The sequence below is a fragment of the Mytilus californianus genome, unplaced genomic scaffold, assembly GCF_021869535.1.
Source record: "Mytilus californianus isolate M0D057914Y unplaced genomic scaffold, xbMytCali1.0.p SCAF_3, whole genome shotgun sequence".
Classification (NCBI taxonomy): domain Eukaryota; kingdom Metazoa; phylum Mollusca; class Bivalvia; order Mytilida; family Mytilidae; genus Mytilus; species Mytilus californianus.
Genome location: NW_026262679.1, coordinates 24,638,913 through 24,655,008, shown reverse-complemented (window position 1 = coordinate 24,655,008; position 16,096 = coordinate 24,638,913). Strand labels below are relative to the sequence as shown.

At 33.5% G+C, this 16,096-nt stretch overlaps 2 protein-coding genes across 4 annotated transcripts in view; one reads left to right on the top strand and one right to left on the bottom strand.

Annotated features, from left to right (window-relative positions):
- The window catches only part of LOC127734194 (b(0,+)-type amino acid transporter 1-like), a 96,689-nt gene extending 80,837 nt beyond the window's left edge, over positions 1 to 15,852 (top strand). For all 3 annotated transcript variants that reach the window (XM_052243940.1, XM_052243939.1, XM_052243938.1), the window contains exons 12-13: positions 13,900 to 14,068; positions 15,481 to 15,852. In XM_052243940.1, the coding sequence (XP_052099900.1) occupies positions 13,900 to 14,068; positions 15,481 to 15,545 (234 nt within the window). In that variant the 3' untranslated portion in view covers positions 15,546 to 15,852. The remainder of the gene's footprint in view (positions 1 to 13,899; positions 14,069 to 15,480) is intronic.
- Positions 4,933 to 12,301, bottom strand: LOC127734200 (RE1-silencing transcription factor-like). The gene is made up of 2 exons (XM_052243955.1): positions 11,013 to 12,301; positions 4,933 to 5,829 (listed from the first exon to the last, which is right to left on the bottom strand). The coding sequence occupies exon 2, from the start codon at positions 5,818 to 5,820 to the stop codon at positions 4,936 to 4,938; it is 885 nt and encodes a 294-aa protein (XP_052099915.1). The 5' UTR covers positions 5,821 to 5,829; positions 11,013 to 12,301; the 3' UTR covers positions 4,933 to 4,935.
- Positions 15,853 to 16,096: the final 244 nt, after the last annotated feature.

Sequence of the window (16,096 nt, the reverse complement as noted above, 5' to 3'; positions counted from 1 at the left end):
ATTCATCGCCGATGTCAGTAGATTCACAAAGGTGGCATAGTCTCTCGGGTCTTTGAACATTTTGCCACCTCCCTGTCTCCACTGGCAAACGGTGATTGCCACATCTAAATTTACATAGTTTCAGTGCATTATTTAACGATAAAATTGAAATATAATTTTCAAATTTAAGTTCTGTTTTGAATAATTTATAACATAGACCTTTTGATGATTGATTTACATTTGCTAGCCATTCTTGTCTAAACTGATCTTTTAACTTTTGTTCAACGCTTAATACAATCCATTTTTTTGAGATACAATCTTGATTTTGCCATATATTTGACATTCCACAATTATCAAAAATACTTTTGATACATAACAACCATTTGTTTTCAATTCCATACTTATTAAAATTAATATATATCAACTTATATAACATTGACGAAATCTTGTTATCAAGTGTGTTATCAAGAAGGTTACACCAAAATTTTATCATCCGTAATTTAACGTATAAAGAAATAGGATATCTTCCCAATTCCCCGTAAACCATAAAATTTGGAGTCGATCTTTTTAACCGTAAAACATGTTTACAAAAACTCAAATGTACCCTTTCCAAAATGTCAAGATTTTCGTATCCCCAGATTTCGGCCCCATATAAAAGTATAGGTAAAACAGCTTTATCAAACGTATCGAGCTGGCATTCTATAGATAGATGGTTAGATCTACACTTCTTAATAACACAATACATAGCTCTAGTAGCTTGATCTTTAAGATATTTTCTAGTTGCAAAAAAAGAAGCATTTCTAGAGAATATAACACCAAGGTATTTATACTTCTTAACAATTTCTATCTCTTCGTTATTAATATAAAACTTCAAATTATTCTGTGGTCTACCTTTTGAAAATATCATTACCTTTGTCTTGTTAACATTAATTTTAAGTTTCCACTTTTCACAATATTGAGAAAAACTATTTAAAAGTAATTGCAGATCTGTGCTTGTCTCAGCGAGTAAAATCGAATCGTCGGCATACAATAAGACAAATATCTTAAAATAAATATCCAGTTCATCTTCTATATCAGAAGTAATTGAATGTATACCTTTCAAATCGCTATTTTCTAAAAAACCATGAAGATCATTTAAATATAAAGAAAATAATAAAGGAGAAAGATTTTCTCCTTGGCGGACTCCAATATCACTTACAAACATGTCAGATGCTTCATTATTATGTACAACTCTTGATTTAACATCTTTATACAAATTTTCTACAATTCTAAGAAATTTACCAGTTATCTTATTTAAAACAAGCTTATACAGAAGTGAGTTTCTTTGAACAAAGTCGAAGGCTTTTTCAAAGTCAACGAATACACAATGTAATTTTTTTCGTTTGACACATAGCAACTCGAAGAGTGCATATAATGAAAAAATATGATCGTTGGTAGAGTAGCCCTGTCGGAAGCCTGCTTGGTTTTCGTTCAAGATATTTAGTTCATCAACAAATTCCCCCAATCTATCATTAAGAATAGATGTAAAAATCTTACCGAGGCATGACAATAAAGTAATAGGCCTATAATTTTTTGCTTCTAATTGACATCCTTTGTTCTTGAACACTGGTATTATGTTTCCAATAAGCCAGGCCTCCGGCAGAATACCCGTATCAAAAATAAGATTAAACAATTTAGAATATACATCAATCATACTGTCAAGAGAATTTGCAACATATTCATTGATTATTTTATCTTCACCTGGCGATTTGTTGTTTTTCGCCTTTTTAATAGCTTTAATAATTTCGTCATGTGTAATTACACCATTCAGTGTCTCATTTACATGATCAGAGTTCAAATCATTATCGATGACAAACTCGTCTTCAAACTTGTTTTCATTCATGCATGAATGACCACAAGGGTAAGATTTAATTGTATCGTAATCAAGATATTTAAAACAAAAATTGCCACTGGCTATTTTGAAATAAAATGCTGTGTTCCAAATTAAATTAAATAGTTTGTAATTAGTCTTCACACTGATTTTTAAATATCCTGCTATTAAAATCTTTGGATCTAAAAAATGTTTTTGACAATTGCAAATTTCTTTCATTTAAATATTTAGGGTAATACATATGGTTCTTTATACCTTGATTAGAGTACAACGATATCTTAAAATTATGAAAATGCATCATCCATGCAATTACTTTGTACACAAAAAAGTGTGTACTATGAAACCTTGTGAAGGGAAATTAAAGCAACTTGGTGATAATTTTTTAAACTTTCTTAAGGAAGGTGATCTATTTCGTCATGAATTGATTGATTTATTGATTATCGGTTACTTAATTTCCAGTGGCAAATATTTCATGCATGTTCAGGACGATGTCATGAATTGAAAAACTGTGATTATGTCTGAAGATAATGTGCCAATTATATATACAAACATATAAACATATTCTGATAAATCTTTTAGTTTTTACTTTGAAATAATAAAAAAAAAAAAAACACAAAACCTATAATCTCTGATCTATTGGTAGTTGCTTTTTAATGCCTATCTGCTAGACTATATCTATGGGGACAAACTATCTATATGTTTCAAATTTATTATAGCTTTAGTTTTACAGTGAAATTAAAAAATGTTTTCAACACATGTAAAGCTTCCACTGCAATTTAATTATTGCCTGCTTTTGGTCAATTTATTTGGTCATCTTACCATGTAAGAAGAACATGTATAGTAAAACACCGCTTTATATCAATATACATACTTACACCAGCAGCTACCATCTTTTCATTCTGGAGTCAAGGGCCTTTTGCAATCACATATTTTAAAATGATACTAGTGAGTAGATTTACAAAACTTCGTTAATGAGCTCCGTTTTACAAACACCTGTGATACAAGTAGTCAGCCAAAATAAACTATCAATAGACCAATTAAAAGATTACTCGAGTTGTAAATATGTGCTAAATTGGTTAGTCTATGAAAAGGTATATACTATGAAATTAAGAGCTCGGGGCAAGCCCCTCGCTCTAAATTTCATAGTATATACCTTTTTATAGACTAACCTAGACTTACATATACATAACAGGTAAAGCTTTGACAATCTTGTCACCTGTAATTACATTTACCTGTAAGAATAAAACGTTTTGGTTCAAGATTTAGAAACAGAGGTTTTCTCCTGTGTTAGCGAGTACACACACATTTTGTATTCAGACAATCATTATGTACATTTATTGTTTATATCCTACAATTACTAACTGGCGCTTTAAGGTTCGTGGCATATAAACTCTTATGTATTTAATTATTTTGAAAACAAAATGAAAATTATGTCTAATGAATAACCATGATGAAATAATTGTTTTTTCCATAATTGAATCGTGTGTAACGTGTAACGGGCGATCAATGGATCCGTATCTGAATAAATCAGGATTTCAAGTGTTCAACTCAAATTTGCACCACAACAAGTTGTCCTATTTAAAACAATTAACACACCCTTAAATGAATTCACAATGTCAAATATATACGCTACACAATGCACATAAATTAAATTACAAGGTGAAGTTCCTCATTCACAATGTATAAACACAATGTCTTATAACAGAATATATATACACAATGTCACTATGCAATCACTATGCAACATGTATTAGGCCTGATTATTCACAATGTCACTAATATATCACTATGCAACATGCATCAGACACTTTATAACACAATGTCACCAACAGATTACTATGCAACATGCATCAGATAAATATCACACAAAACGTATGAACACATTAGCACATATATACAACATCTATTAACAATATCCACCAATTTGTAATATCACCTTATGAATGTTTAATTAACCACAATAACACAATGACACAATGACACTTGCACAATGCTTCAATGCACAAGGAATTTATATGAACACAGCTCAACTCACACACACTAATTATCACTATGAATCAGAACGAAATGAATATATTCCAAACTGGTAAGATTAAACACAGTGCACTTTCACTTATACACTTCCACAATATAACAACTTGCAACACCAGCAAGTATACACCTTGTATTCTCACTAATACACTTCCACAATACAACAACTTGCAACACCAGCAAGTATACACCTTGTACTTTCACTGTACAATAACTTATTATATAAGTTCACTTTATAACACAATCACTATTCCAAATATTCACATATAAATCCAAACACTATTTATATCCTTTGGAATCACTAAATTCACTCTACTTACCAGTTAGAATATATAATCCTTGAAGTTTACCCTTCAATGGTCCACATAAAACTGACAGAGTTTCTCTGTCTTGAGCTGGTTTATATACTACCATCTGGATCAGTCCATTATACTTAAAGGGGTGAAAATCATGACTATACCAACTTTAGGGGTGTTTTAAGTAACATATGGTGCTCCGACTATGGAGAAACTTATAAACATATAGAAACACAATTAACAGGAAAAGACAAGTGGTATTTCACATCAAATTAAATGAACTATGACCGATTTTCGTTACACTACCCACGCCTCAAAACTCATGCGTCCCGCATGATGTAAATTCTTCATTATCCATTGATACAACCAGTACTACACACATGTTTCAATAAATATTTAGACCTAATTTCTAGAAGCACAACCATATCAGAGTTTTGATTACCACTGGGAAATATATTGCATTAACCAGGTTTGAAGAAATTTAGCCTCTGCAGCGGCAACAAGGCCTACTCTTATCGAAATCTGCAGGAGGGGTCTTTTACATGCACAGGTCGTGGTATTTCCCTGTACATGGGACCTCGGATTTAACGTCCCCATCCGAAGGACACATAATGATAAAACACAAAAACATGGCAGAATTATATGATTTATTTCAGTCATTTCTTTCGACTGAATAAAATAAACACAAAGTAGCAACACAATCATATAATAATCAAAGTCAAATTAAACTAGTCCATGAAATGACAAATTGTTCGTTATTCACTTAGGAACCTTCTTTTCAACAACCTTCACTTGCTTGCCATCTTTCAGATACTTTGTAATTGTCTTCACATATACAGTCTTCATGTTATCCAAATTACAATTACATTGACAACTGTGAGGCATTTTATCCGATCCCAGAGTCGCTGTATTAATACTGGTTATACCAGGCATTGTCTTTACAAGTTTCTTCTTGAGATCCTGTACTGTAGTTGTTTTCCTTTTCTTTGGTGCAATTATAGGCATGGGATCTGTTTTCTTCCTGAAAATTCTTCCCATGTTCACACTCTCATCTATTTCGTCAACAGGCTTCTTTGGCTGACTAACAATTAGTTCGCTTGGTTTATCAATAAGTCCTATATCATCATCATCCTCATCACTAGAGATATCGTCATAATCTGTAAACAGACTCTTTGAATTGTCCAACTTTACTGTATCTTCAAAATTTCCTCCTTCTTCTGGTTCTGTGGTTATGTTTGTTTTATTTGTGTCAACTGTTTGAGTTGAAGGCTCACCTGAAGATACAGGTTTCTTGTTGTTGTTTTCATCTTTACTTTTATCTCCAGAGATTGGTTTTGTTATTGGTTTTTGCTTTTTAGTTGTCTTATCATCAATCTCACTCTCCACTTCTGCCTCAGTGTCCTCAGATTCATCTTTATCATCCGTACTACAATGGACCTTCTTAAAGTGCCTGGTAAGATTGGTTCTCTTATTTGTGTTATAGGAACATAATTCACAGAAGAGCCTTGAATCTGTGCATTCTATTAAATGTCGGTTTCTGTCTTCCTTATTTCCAAATTCAAGAGGACAGAATGGACATTGAAACTTTTCCTCTAAGACTTGTGTAAAAACAACCTTCCTTGCTGTTTTCTTGGTATTTGGCATGATGTCCTTCTGAAAATACAGCAATAAAAACACACTATTAATCTTTAGAATAAACTATAAAAAAAAAAACACCAACTATATATACAATTTTATGTACATCATAAAAAAAACTAACTTTTATATACACGTAAGATACACCTGGATGCCTATTCAACACAGTAATCCTTCATCCATACTGGTTTACAACGCCTTCTCTTTTCAGGCTCATGACTACTTTCTTCCAAACACTTTGTTCCTGAGTCACTTGTCACAATCTGTTCTTCATTTTGCATGTCCCCCCAACCTTCCGTACTACATACATCGTTAACTGGTTCTCGTTCCTGACCGTTCTCACTTTCTATCGCCTCGTCTCGGAGCCTTTGCATATTCTTCTTGCGGATTCTATCAACATGAATAACCTGCTCCTTTCCTCTATAAGCACAGTTGACTCTGTATGTAACTTCTGTACACCGATTTATTATCTTAAATGGACCTCTCCAAAATGAAGTAAACTTTGGTGATCGTCCACTTTTTCTCACAGGGAAATAAACATACACTTCGTCATCCTTTTCAAACTTTTGCCACGACAGCTTTAAGTCGTGATATCTCTTTTGTCGACGCATTGCTGTCTCGGTATTCTTTCGTACTATTGAATGTGCATTTTCCATCCTTTCTTTCATTTTCCAAGCCCACTTATTGGTTGGTACTTCTTTTTGTGCCTGTGGCATCTCGTACATAATATCAAGTGGGGTTGATACTTCTCTACCAAACATCAAGTAGTTCGGCGTATAACCTGTTGTCTCATGTTCGGCACTGCGATATGCCATCATGACATAAGGTAGATATTCGTCCCAGTCATCATGATTGTCGTTCACATATGCACTCAGCATTTTCGCAAGTGTTCCATTGAATTTCTCCACCATCCCGTCGGATTGGGGGTGATATGGCGTTGTTCTTGTTTTCTTTATGTTTAAAACTCTGCACATTTCATAGAACAAGTTGCTTTCGTACTGTCGTCCCTGATCGGAATGAATGTATGCTGGCATTCCAAACCTTGTTATTACTTCTTCTACTATAAGTTTTACGACCGTTTCAGCCTCCATATTTGGCATCGGAAAACTCTCTGTCCATTTTGAGAAATAGTCTGACACAACGAGGATATACTTGTTTCCATTCCTTGTTTCTGGTAATTCTCCAAGTATGTCTGTCGCTATTCTCTCCATTGGAAAACTGCTTTGTACTATTCCCATTGGTGCTCTTTTTGTTGGAATTGGTCGTTTCTTTCTAGAGCAAAAATCACAACCCCTGATGTACAATCTTACATCTGATTGTAATCCAGGCCAGTAAAAGGTAAGTCGTATTTTTTCTAATGTTTTTCTTGTACCCAAATGTCCTGATGTTTTATCATCATGACATCGCTGAAGAACATTTCTTCGTTCTGTAAATGGTAGAACCACTTGTCGTCGATTTTTCTCGTTTTCACTTTCATAATTTCGGATTAGAATTTCGTCTTTTAGTTGCAGATTCTCCCACTGAGACCACAAGCTTCGAACAACAAAACCCTTACCTGATACTTCACTGAACATTGGACGTTTTTGATTTCGTAAACAATTCTTTATGTAAAGGAGATCTTTGTCATTGTTTTGTAATTCTTTGAGATGTGATTGATCATCCTTATATTCGTCTGAGGTGTCCGTTAAAACGCAAACACTGGCTTCATTTTTCTCCTGTGTTTCGTCCCAGTTGGAAAAATAACCACACTGTTTACAGGGTACACGACTTAGAGCATCGGCATTTCGATGTTGCACACCTGGACGATGTACTATTTGTATTTCATACTCACTAAGGACTTCTAACCAGCGAGCTAATTGGCCCTCTGGATTTTTAAACTGCATAAGCCAGCGTAATGAGCCATGGTCTGTCCTTACTACGAATCGTCTACCGTAAAGATAGTGTTTATAATGTTTTACAAAGTTAACAACTGCTAGGAGTTCTTTTCTTGTTACACAGTAACGCCTTTCAGCCTTGCTTAATGTTCGGCTAGCATAACCTATTACAACTTCAGATCCTTGATCATTAAGTTGTGATAAAACGGCACCAATTGATTCATTACTTGCGTCTGTATCTAAAATGAAATCCTTTGTGAAATCTGGATGTGCCAGAATCGGGGCTTTTATCAGGTGGTTTTTCAAAATTTCAAACGATTCCTGGCATTTAACACTCCATATATAGGGTTTTCCCTTTTCTGTAAGGACGTGTAAGCACCTGGCTATACTTGCAAAGTTTTGTATATACCGTCTGTAATAACTGCATAGTCCCAAAAACGAACGTATTTCAGTCACATTGCTTGGGGTTGGCCAGTTTTTCACGACTTCAATTTTTGAGGGATCCGTGGCAATCCCCTTTTCTGAGATGACATGTCCCAAAAATAATACCTCTTTTGCACACAAAGAACATTTCTTTGCTTTAAGCTTAAGACCAGCTGAACCTAGCCTTTCAAATACTCGATCAAGATTAACTAACATGTCACTAAATGTCTTTCCAGCTACGATAACATCGTCTAAGTAAACTAAACAAATGTCCCATTGCAACCCAGCAAGAACTGTTTCCATCAATCTTTCAAATGTACTGGGTGCACAGCATAGACCAAACGGCATAACTCTGAATTGGAACAAGCCTCGTCTTGTAGCGAAAGCTGTTTTGTAACTATCATCAGGATGCATTTCCACTTGCCAGTAGCCTGAACATAAGTCCAGCGTTGAGAACCAGGCACTGCCAGCAAGTTGTTCCAAGGAATCGTCAATACGAGGGAGAGGATATGCATCTTTTACCGTTACCTTATTCAATCTTCGATAATCAACACAGAAGCGATAAGATCCGTCCTTTTTCTTCACTAATACAACACCTGATGCCCAAGGACTATTAGATGGTTCAATGACTCCTTTTTCTAGCATATCGTCAATGTTCTTATCTACTTCTTGTCGTAAATGAACTGGAGCGCGCCTAGGAGGTTCTTTGACTGGTTGTGCATTCCCAGTATTGATTCTATGTTTCACAAGATTAGTGTGGCCTAATTCCTTATCCGATTCAGCAAATAACCCTTCATATTTGCTTATAAGTACTTTTAACTGATTACTTTGTTGTTCGTCTAAATTTTCACAAGCCTTCTCATATAAAGCCTTCAGATCCGAGCGAAGCTCAAATGATTGCTTGTTTTTCAAATCCGTATGTGTGTCCTCACAAACAGATTCAATCTTATGTACTTGTCCAATTGTTGAACCCTGGTACACAACATGCGAATCTTGCTTCATATTCAGTAACCTAACAGGAACACATTCATTAACTTTTACTAAAGTTCTTGCTATCAAGGGTCCATCGTTTTTCGCATTGTTTTCCGATGGTTCAATAACACCCTCAAAGCTATTCAGATTATATCCACCAGGAAAACATACCTTTCCGTTTACAACAACTTCTGAGGATGGAGGAATACTTACTGTTTCTGATGACACAACCCGATAGCATCCTAAGGGTCCCTCAAATATTAATTGTATCTCAGATTCTCCGAGAAAAAGCTTTTCAGACACAACATCCAATACGCATTTGTTTGCCTTAAGAAAATCTAGTCCAAGTATTCCTTCGGCTTTAATATCCGCTACAAGTGCTTCCAACTTGAATGACTCCTTTCCAATTTGAATACTAAAATATCCTTTACCGTACAATGTCAAAAGTCCACCATTGGCTGATGTTATGTTTTGGGATGTTTTATAGAGTTCAACCTTACAATGTTTTGGCAAACTTTCATAAAGTTTAAAGGATACAATAGATAACGTTGCTCCTGTATCAACAAGAAACTTACAAGATCGTTTGTTTAGAATTGTATCAACATACATACCGGCGTCTTCAATGATTGAGACCCTTGATTCAGCATTATGATTTTGACTTCTGTTTGTAAGTAATCTTCTTGTTGTATCCCTTCGTGACGGATTTCTACATTCCGCTCGAAAGTGTCCTAGTTTACCACAATTAAAACACTCTTTATTTCGCTTATTGTTTGTTGCCCATCTCTTATTGTCAAAATTGTTCCCAGAACTTTTCATTTTTTCTAATTCACTTTGCAAGTCTTTTATCATTCCCTCCATTGTTTTCATTGACATCTCTATTTTTTCCATAGCACACGTGTCTGCACGAGAATTAATATCAGTAGTGTCAATGTTTTCACTTTGATTTGTGGACCGCAAATGTCCACGATTCCCCCTATTACTACTTTCAGCCTGATTAAAGGCTTCTAATTCTACTGCTAAGCGAATAGCTTCATCTAAATTAATGGGCCGTGATTGCTTTATTTTTAATCGCATTTCTGAATCAAACAATCCGTCAATAAATTGATCTTTTGCTAATGTTTCGCGCACTTCACGCGGAGCTGTTGGATATGCAAGGTTAGAAAGTCTCCTTACTGCTTGTCCCATTTCAGGCAAAGTTTCAGATGCCTTTTGTTTCCGTTCACGAAATTGAACTCTGTACAACTCTGTTTGACTGGTCGGGGCAAAACGTTCCTCAAGTGCATTAACAAGTGTCACAAAATTACTTCGCACATCTGTTGGTAGATCGCCTAACACTGCTTGCGCTTGGCCTCGAAGTGAAACTGCTAGATAAAGACCCTTCTGGTTTTCGGTCCAATTGTTAACTAATGCAACCATATCAAAATGAGACTTGTAGTCTATCCATGAACTTATCCCGTCGTATGTTGCCGGTTTGCACTTAACACCTTGATTATGGGGTTCACTATTCCGACACTGTTTGTCCTTATCTGTTATCTCATTTTTAGTATTTACATTACGTTCACCCTTTTCGGCACAACTATTGTCACTTTTTACAATTTGTTTACTTGCACTCAGGGGCAACGTATCCTTTTCGGAAAAACTATCACTTTTGCCCGGTAAACTATCAACAAAACGTACTTTCGGTTTTTCAGTCCTAAACACTACCGTATCTCTTGTTAAAACATTCTCCTCACTACTCATATCAACACCACTTGCTACTCCTGAATCTTTTTCACTTTGCGAAATAGTAGACTTAATCTTATCACTTTTAGGCGTTGAATGCATAAAGCTATGTTTTAAACTGCTTTCTAATCTTTCAATTACATTGTTTAACTGTCCAATATCTGAATCAAATTGATTTTGTGCCATTGTATATTATTGAACAGTACTCACCTTATGTAATTTTCTTCAACTTTATCTTTACTTCTTTTAACTCTATCTCTATTTTAACTACAAAAAGGAAAATAACAATTATCTATAAAATATTCACAACTGGATCAATCATATATGTATTTACATTAACGACAATGAAACACATGAAATCCCACCGCTGCCACCAAATTTGTAACGTGTAACGGGCGATCAATGGATCCGTATCTGAATAAATCAGGATTTCAAGTGTTCAACTCAAATTTGCACCACAACAAGTTGTCCTATTTAAAACAATTAACACACCCTTAAATGAATTCACAATGTCAAATATATACGCTACACAATGCACATAAATTAAATTACAAGGTGAAGTTCCTCATTCACAATGTATAAACACAATGTCTTATAACAGAATATATATACACAATGTCACTATGCAATCACTATGCAACATGTATTAGGCCTGATTATTCACAATGTCACTAATATATCACTATGCAACATGCATCAGACACTTTATAACACAATGTCACCAACAGATTACTATGCAACATGCATCAGATAAATATCACACAAAACGTATGAACACATTAGCACATATATACAACATCTATTAACAATATCCACCAATTTGTAATATCACCTTATGAATGTTTAATTAACCACAATAACACAATGACACAATGACACTTGCACAATGCTTCAATGCACAAGGAATTTATATGAACACAGCTCAACTCACACACACTAATTATCACTATGAATCAGAACGAAATGAATATATTCCAAACTGGTAAGATTAAACACAGTGCACTTTCACTTATACACTTCCACAATATAACAACTTGCAACACCAGCAAGTATACACCTTGTATTCTCACTAATACACTTCCACAATACAACAACTTGCAACACCAGCAAGTATACACCTTGTACTTTCACTGTACAATAACTTATTATATAAGTTCACTTTATAACACAATCACTATTCCAAATATTCACATATAAATCCAAACACTATTTATATCCTTTGGAATCACTAAATTCACTCTACTTACCAGTTAGAATATATAATCCTTGAAGTTTACCCTTCAATGGTCCACATAAAACTGACAGAGTTTCTCTGTCTTGAGCTGGTTTATATACTACCATCTGGATCAGTCCATTATACTTAAAGGGGTGAAAATCATGACTATACCAACTTTAGGGGTGTTTTAAGTAACATATGGTGCTCCGACTATGGAGAAACTTATAAACATATAGAAACACAATTAACAGGAAAAGACAAGTGGTATTTCACATCAAATTAAATGAACTATGACCGATTTTCGTTACACGTGCATTATGTGTATTGGATTACTTAGTTGCCTTCTTGCTAGTGCTATCTATTTTGTTTACCGACAAATGACGAAATAATGCAATAGTTAAAATTAAATACTTTACAAAACTTTGTCATGATTAAAAAATTAAAATCGACTGAATGAATTAAAATATGAGAATTCAATGATTATCGATGTCGAAATTAGCGTCGGTAATAAACAGTCAGTTTGTGTAAAAGAAATAGCTACCAAATTTGTTTATTATGTATGTACAAAGTATATGTATATTGTATATAATCAGCCCTTCTGTATATTACTTGTTTTATAATTGATTCAACAAATTTCGCATGTCCAGGTGTCAATAACGGTGATGTTCACACCACGAGTAGTGATAAATGACACAATAACACAGCGATCGATCAATAATATAAGTAAAAATTGCGTGCCGTATGCTGAATGTCGCCCCTCCTCTGAAAAAGGACGCTAATCTTCATATAAAATCTCGCAAAATTATGACCCATATTTTGGCACATCCCCGTTCACTAAATAATAGGAAGTGAATTCGTCACCATCATGGTTTCAAAGAGAAAGTAAAACGTTAAACGCCGGATTGTCGTCCAATTAAAACACTCGTTACATTGTTCTTTTGTATATTTAGAATCCGAGATAAACCTAGATTTTCTCGAGAAATGAGATAATTCATTATCTGAAATTGAGAAAATTAATTATCTGGAGATAAATTAGGATTATCTGAAAATCGATCAGAAAAACCTAGATTTTCTTAATATTTTGAGAAAAACCGGGATTTTCTCCAGATAATGAATTTTCTGTATTTTCTGAGATAAACTAGGATTTTCTCGAATTTGATATAAGCTGAGATAATCTTAGTTTATCTGAGATAAACCGGGATTATCTGAGAAAATCATAGTTTATCTGAGATAATCAAAGATTAATTATTAAAAGTGGTTCAGGCGGGCCATACATAATACAACGATGACATTTAACACATTGACATTTAACGAATTGACATGTTACAAGTTACAAAACATCAACATACAAATTGACAATTTACCAATAGAGAATTTTGAAATCACACATTTACAAGTTACAGATTGACAATTTACGCATTAAGAATTTTGAAATTACAAAGATACAAGTTACAAATTGACAATTTACGAATTAAGAATTTTGAAATTACAATGATACAAGTTACAAATTGACAATTTACGAATTAAGAATTTTGAAAGTACAAAAATACAAGTTGCAAATTGACAACTTACGAATTAAGAATTTTGAAATTTCATAGTTACAAGTTACAAATTAACAATTTACGAATTAAGATTTTTGAAATTACACAGTTACAAGTTACAAATTGACAATTCACGAATTAAGAATTTTGACCCCGTTGGCTTTCCATATTTAATTACTCTCTTGATTATTCACTTTTGTGTATTTCTATTTGTATATTCGTTTACTTATTTATTTTTAAGTTCGTGTATTATATATCCAATATCATCAACCAAGAACAAAACAATTTTAAATTCCAAGTTATACATGTATGATATAAGTGTAATAATTAATTGTTTCAGGTTCCTATAGTGGTTTCAGTTGTGGTGCTTGTTTTTTCTATATATTTAGTAGTAGCACCGTTTCTAGAACCTGTAAAGACTGAGTTTTGGTATGCAGTTGGATTTTTGGCCGTAGGAGTTATTCTCTACGTTCCCTTTGCTTTCTTCAAATTAAGTTTGCCAGGAATGGGTAGGTAATAATATGTTGATAAATAGCTGGTTGTTGATTTGTCAAACAGTACACAGCAGGTTTATCAAACATATCATATTACAATTTTAATTCCAAATCCCTAGATAGAAATACGAATTATCAAGACACACCAGACATCTTCTGCGACTTTTTTAATATATCTTTTAACATATTTTAACAATGCAAAAACATCTACCTTTAAAAATTTTATTATTGAAATTATTGTTAAACTTGAAATTTTTCCCCTTTAATTTTGTAAATTTTGTGCAGTTCTGCAAGTGCTGTTGTTACCTTAATACATAATGATAGACAATTATGAAATAGCAACTCAATAACAACGTTTATTGACAATATAGTTTACTCTTGTATATCCTTGCCAGACCCTTTGGGCAAGCACCCCTTCCAGAAAATGTGTGTGTTTAAGATTTTTTATTAATATAAAAATAAGGAGATGTGATATGATTACCAATATAGCAACTATCCACCAGAGTTCAAATAATGAAGATGTAAGCAATTATAGGTCATTGTACGGTCTTCAACAATGAGAAAATCTAATACCGTATAAGTCTGCTATAAAAGGCCTCGACATGAAAAATGTAAAACAAATGAAACAAGAAAACTAACTGCCTAATTTATAACAATACAATTTATTAAAAACGTATATGACAGATATGAACAAACGACATCCACTGATTTACAGGGACCAGACTTGGGACAGACAAAAACAAATAAAGGGGTTAAACATTTTTGTGAGCGCTCAAGCCCCAATCCCCCTTAACCTGTTGCAAATAGCTTAACTCAATAGATCAATACGAAGCATACACAACAAGAAAAAACTATATACACAAAGAACAACATCCAACTGATTTGGTGAATAGACGTCATTAACAGTTTGAAAAACGCATGACCTTTTTAATAGTTTAACTTATTTTCCCTAATTATTATGTTCTGCTTTTATCAATGTTATCTAATTCTTACAATTAGTGTTGTTCGTATAAGAGTAAAGGGACAGCACGTATACACTACAGTTATTGTAAGATTGTATTGATAATAGCAAGAATACATAAATAAGTGAAATAAGCTGAAAAAAATAAAGAAAATTTAGTTATAAAAAATCTTCAACGCATAAAAGAAATGAGGGCTTTCCCCAAGCGATGTGTATCATTGTTTTACTTTATCAATATATTTTATCAAGCTTATGCAGTTATAAAAACCCTGCTAATTAATTTGTTTCTGATGTGACATAAGTATGGTGGCATATATCTGCCCCTTCTTGTCAATTGGTTAAGTCGTCTTAATTAGCTAAATAAGTCGACTTGTCAGTTAATTAAGTCTACTTGTCAGATAATAAAATGAAACTATTTTGTAGAATAAGTTTCGACCTTCGCTTGATTTTTTTTTTACTTTTGTAGATTATGTACACACATTCGTTCAGATGATGACGCAATCGGCACCACCCCAAGAAGTTGTAATTTGAAATCAGCACTTTATATACAGCTAGAAGACTAATATATTTTATATTATATATATCAAATTATATTTTATTATTTGTTTCATGTATATTTCTTCAATTTGTTTATACTGGAGTGCAATGTGACATTAAATGCACATTAAAGACTCTATTGCACAGTTTTAATAAAATTCTTTGATCTTATCTAGTCGAAAATTTAAATTGCCAATTTACGAACAATTCAGCCATTTAGTGAAAAATACTGAAAAATCTTGATAGATTTTCAATCTCTTCTTGCCAAACACATCTTAAGACGTTTTGTTCGGAAGTACTAAGGGCGTATTTGGTAACGTAGATTTAGATAAAAACTTTATGTACTTACCGCTGGGCCGTTTTTTTTATCCTAAATTGCCTGCAACATAGGTCAATTCAGAATTTTTGAGTTTGCCTTCTAACGTAATAACCAATGAAATCGTCCAAGTTTAACTTTCCTATACTAGAAATCAAACATTATTTTTCCAAAAACAAATTAGCTAAAACAAAAATCTATGGTCAATCAGAAATTCTTGTATAAAGCC

Bases quoted from the DNA above. Each gene is read 5' to 3' on its own strand.
- LOC127734200 (XM_052243955.1), bottom strand. From the start codon at position 5,820: ATGCCAAATACCAAGAAAACAGCAAGGAAGGTTGTTTTTACACAAGTC.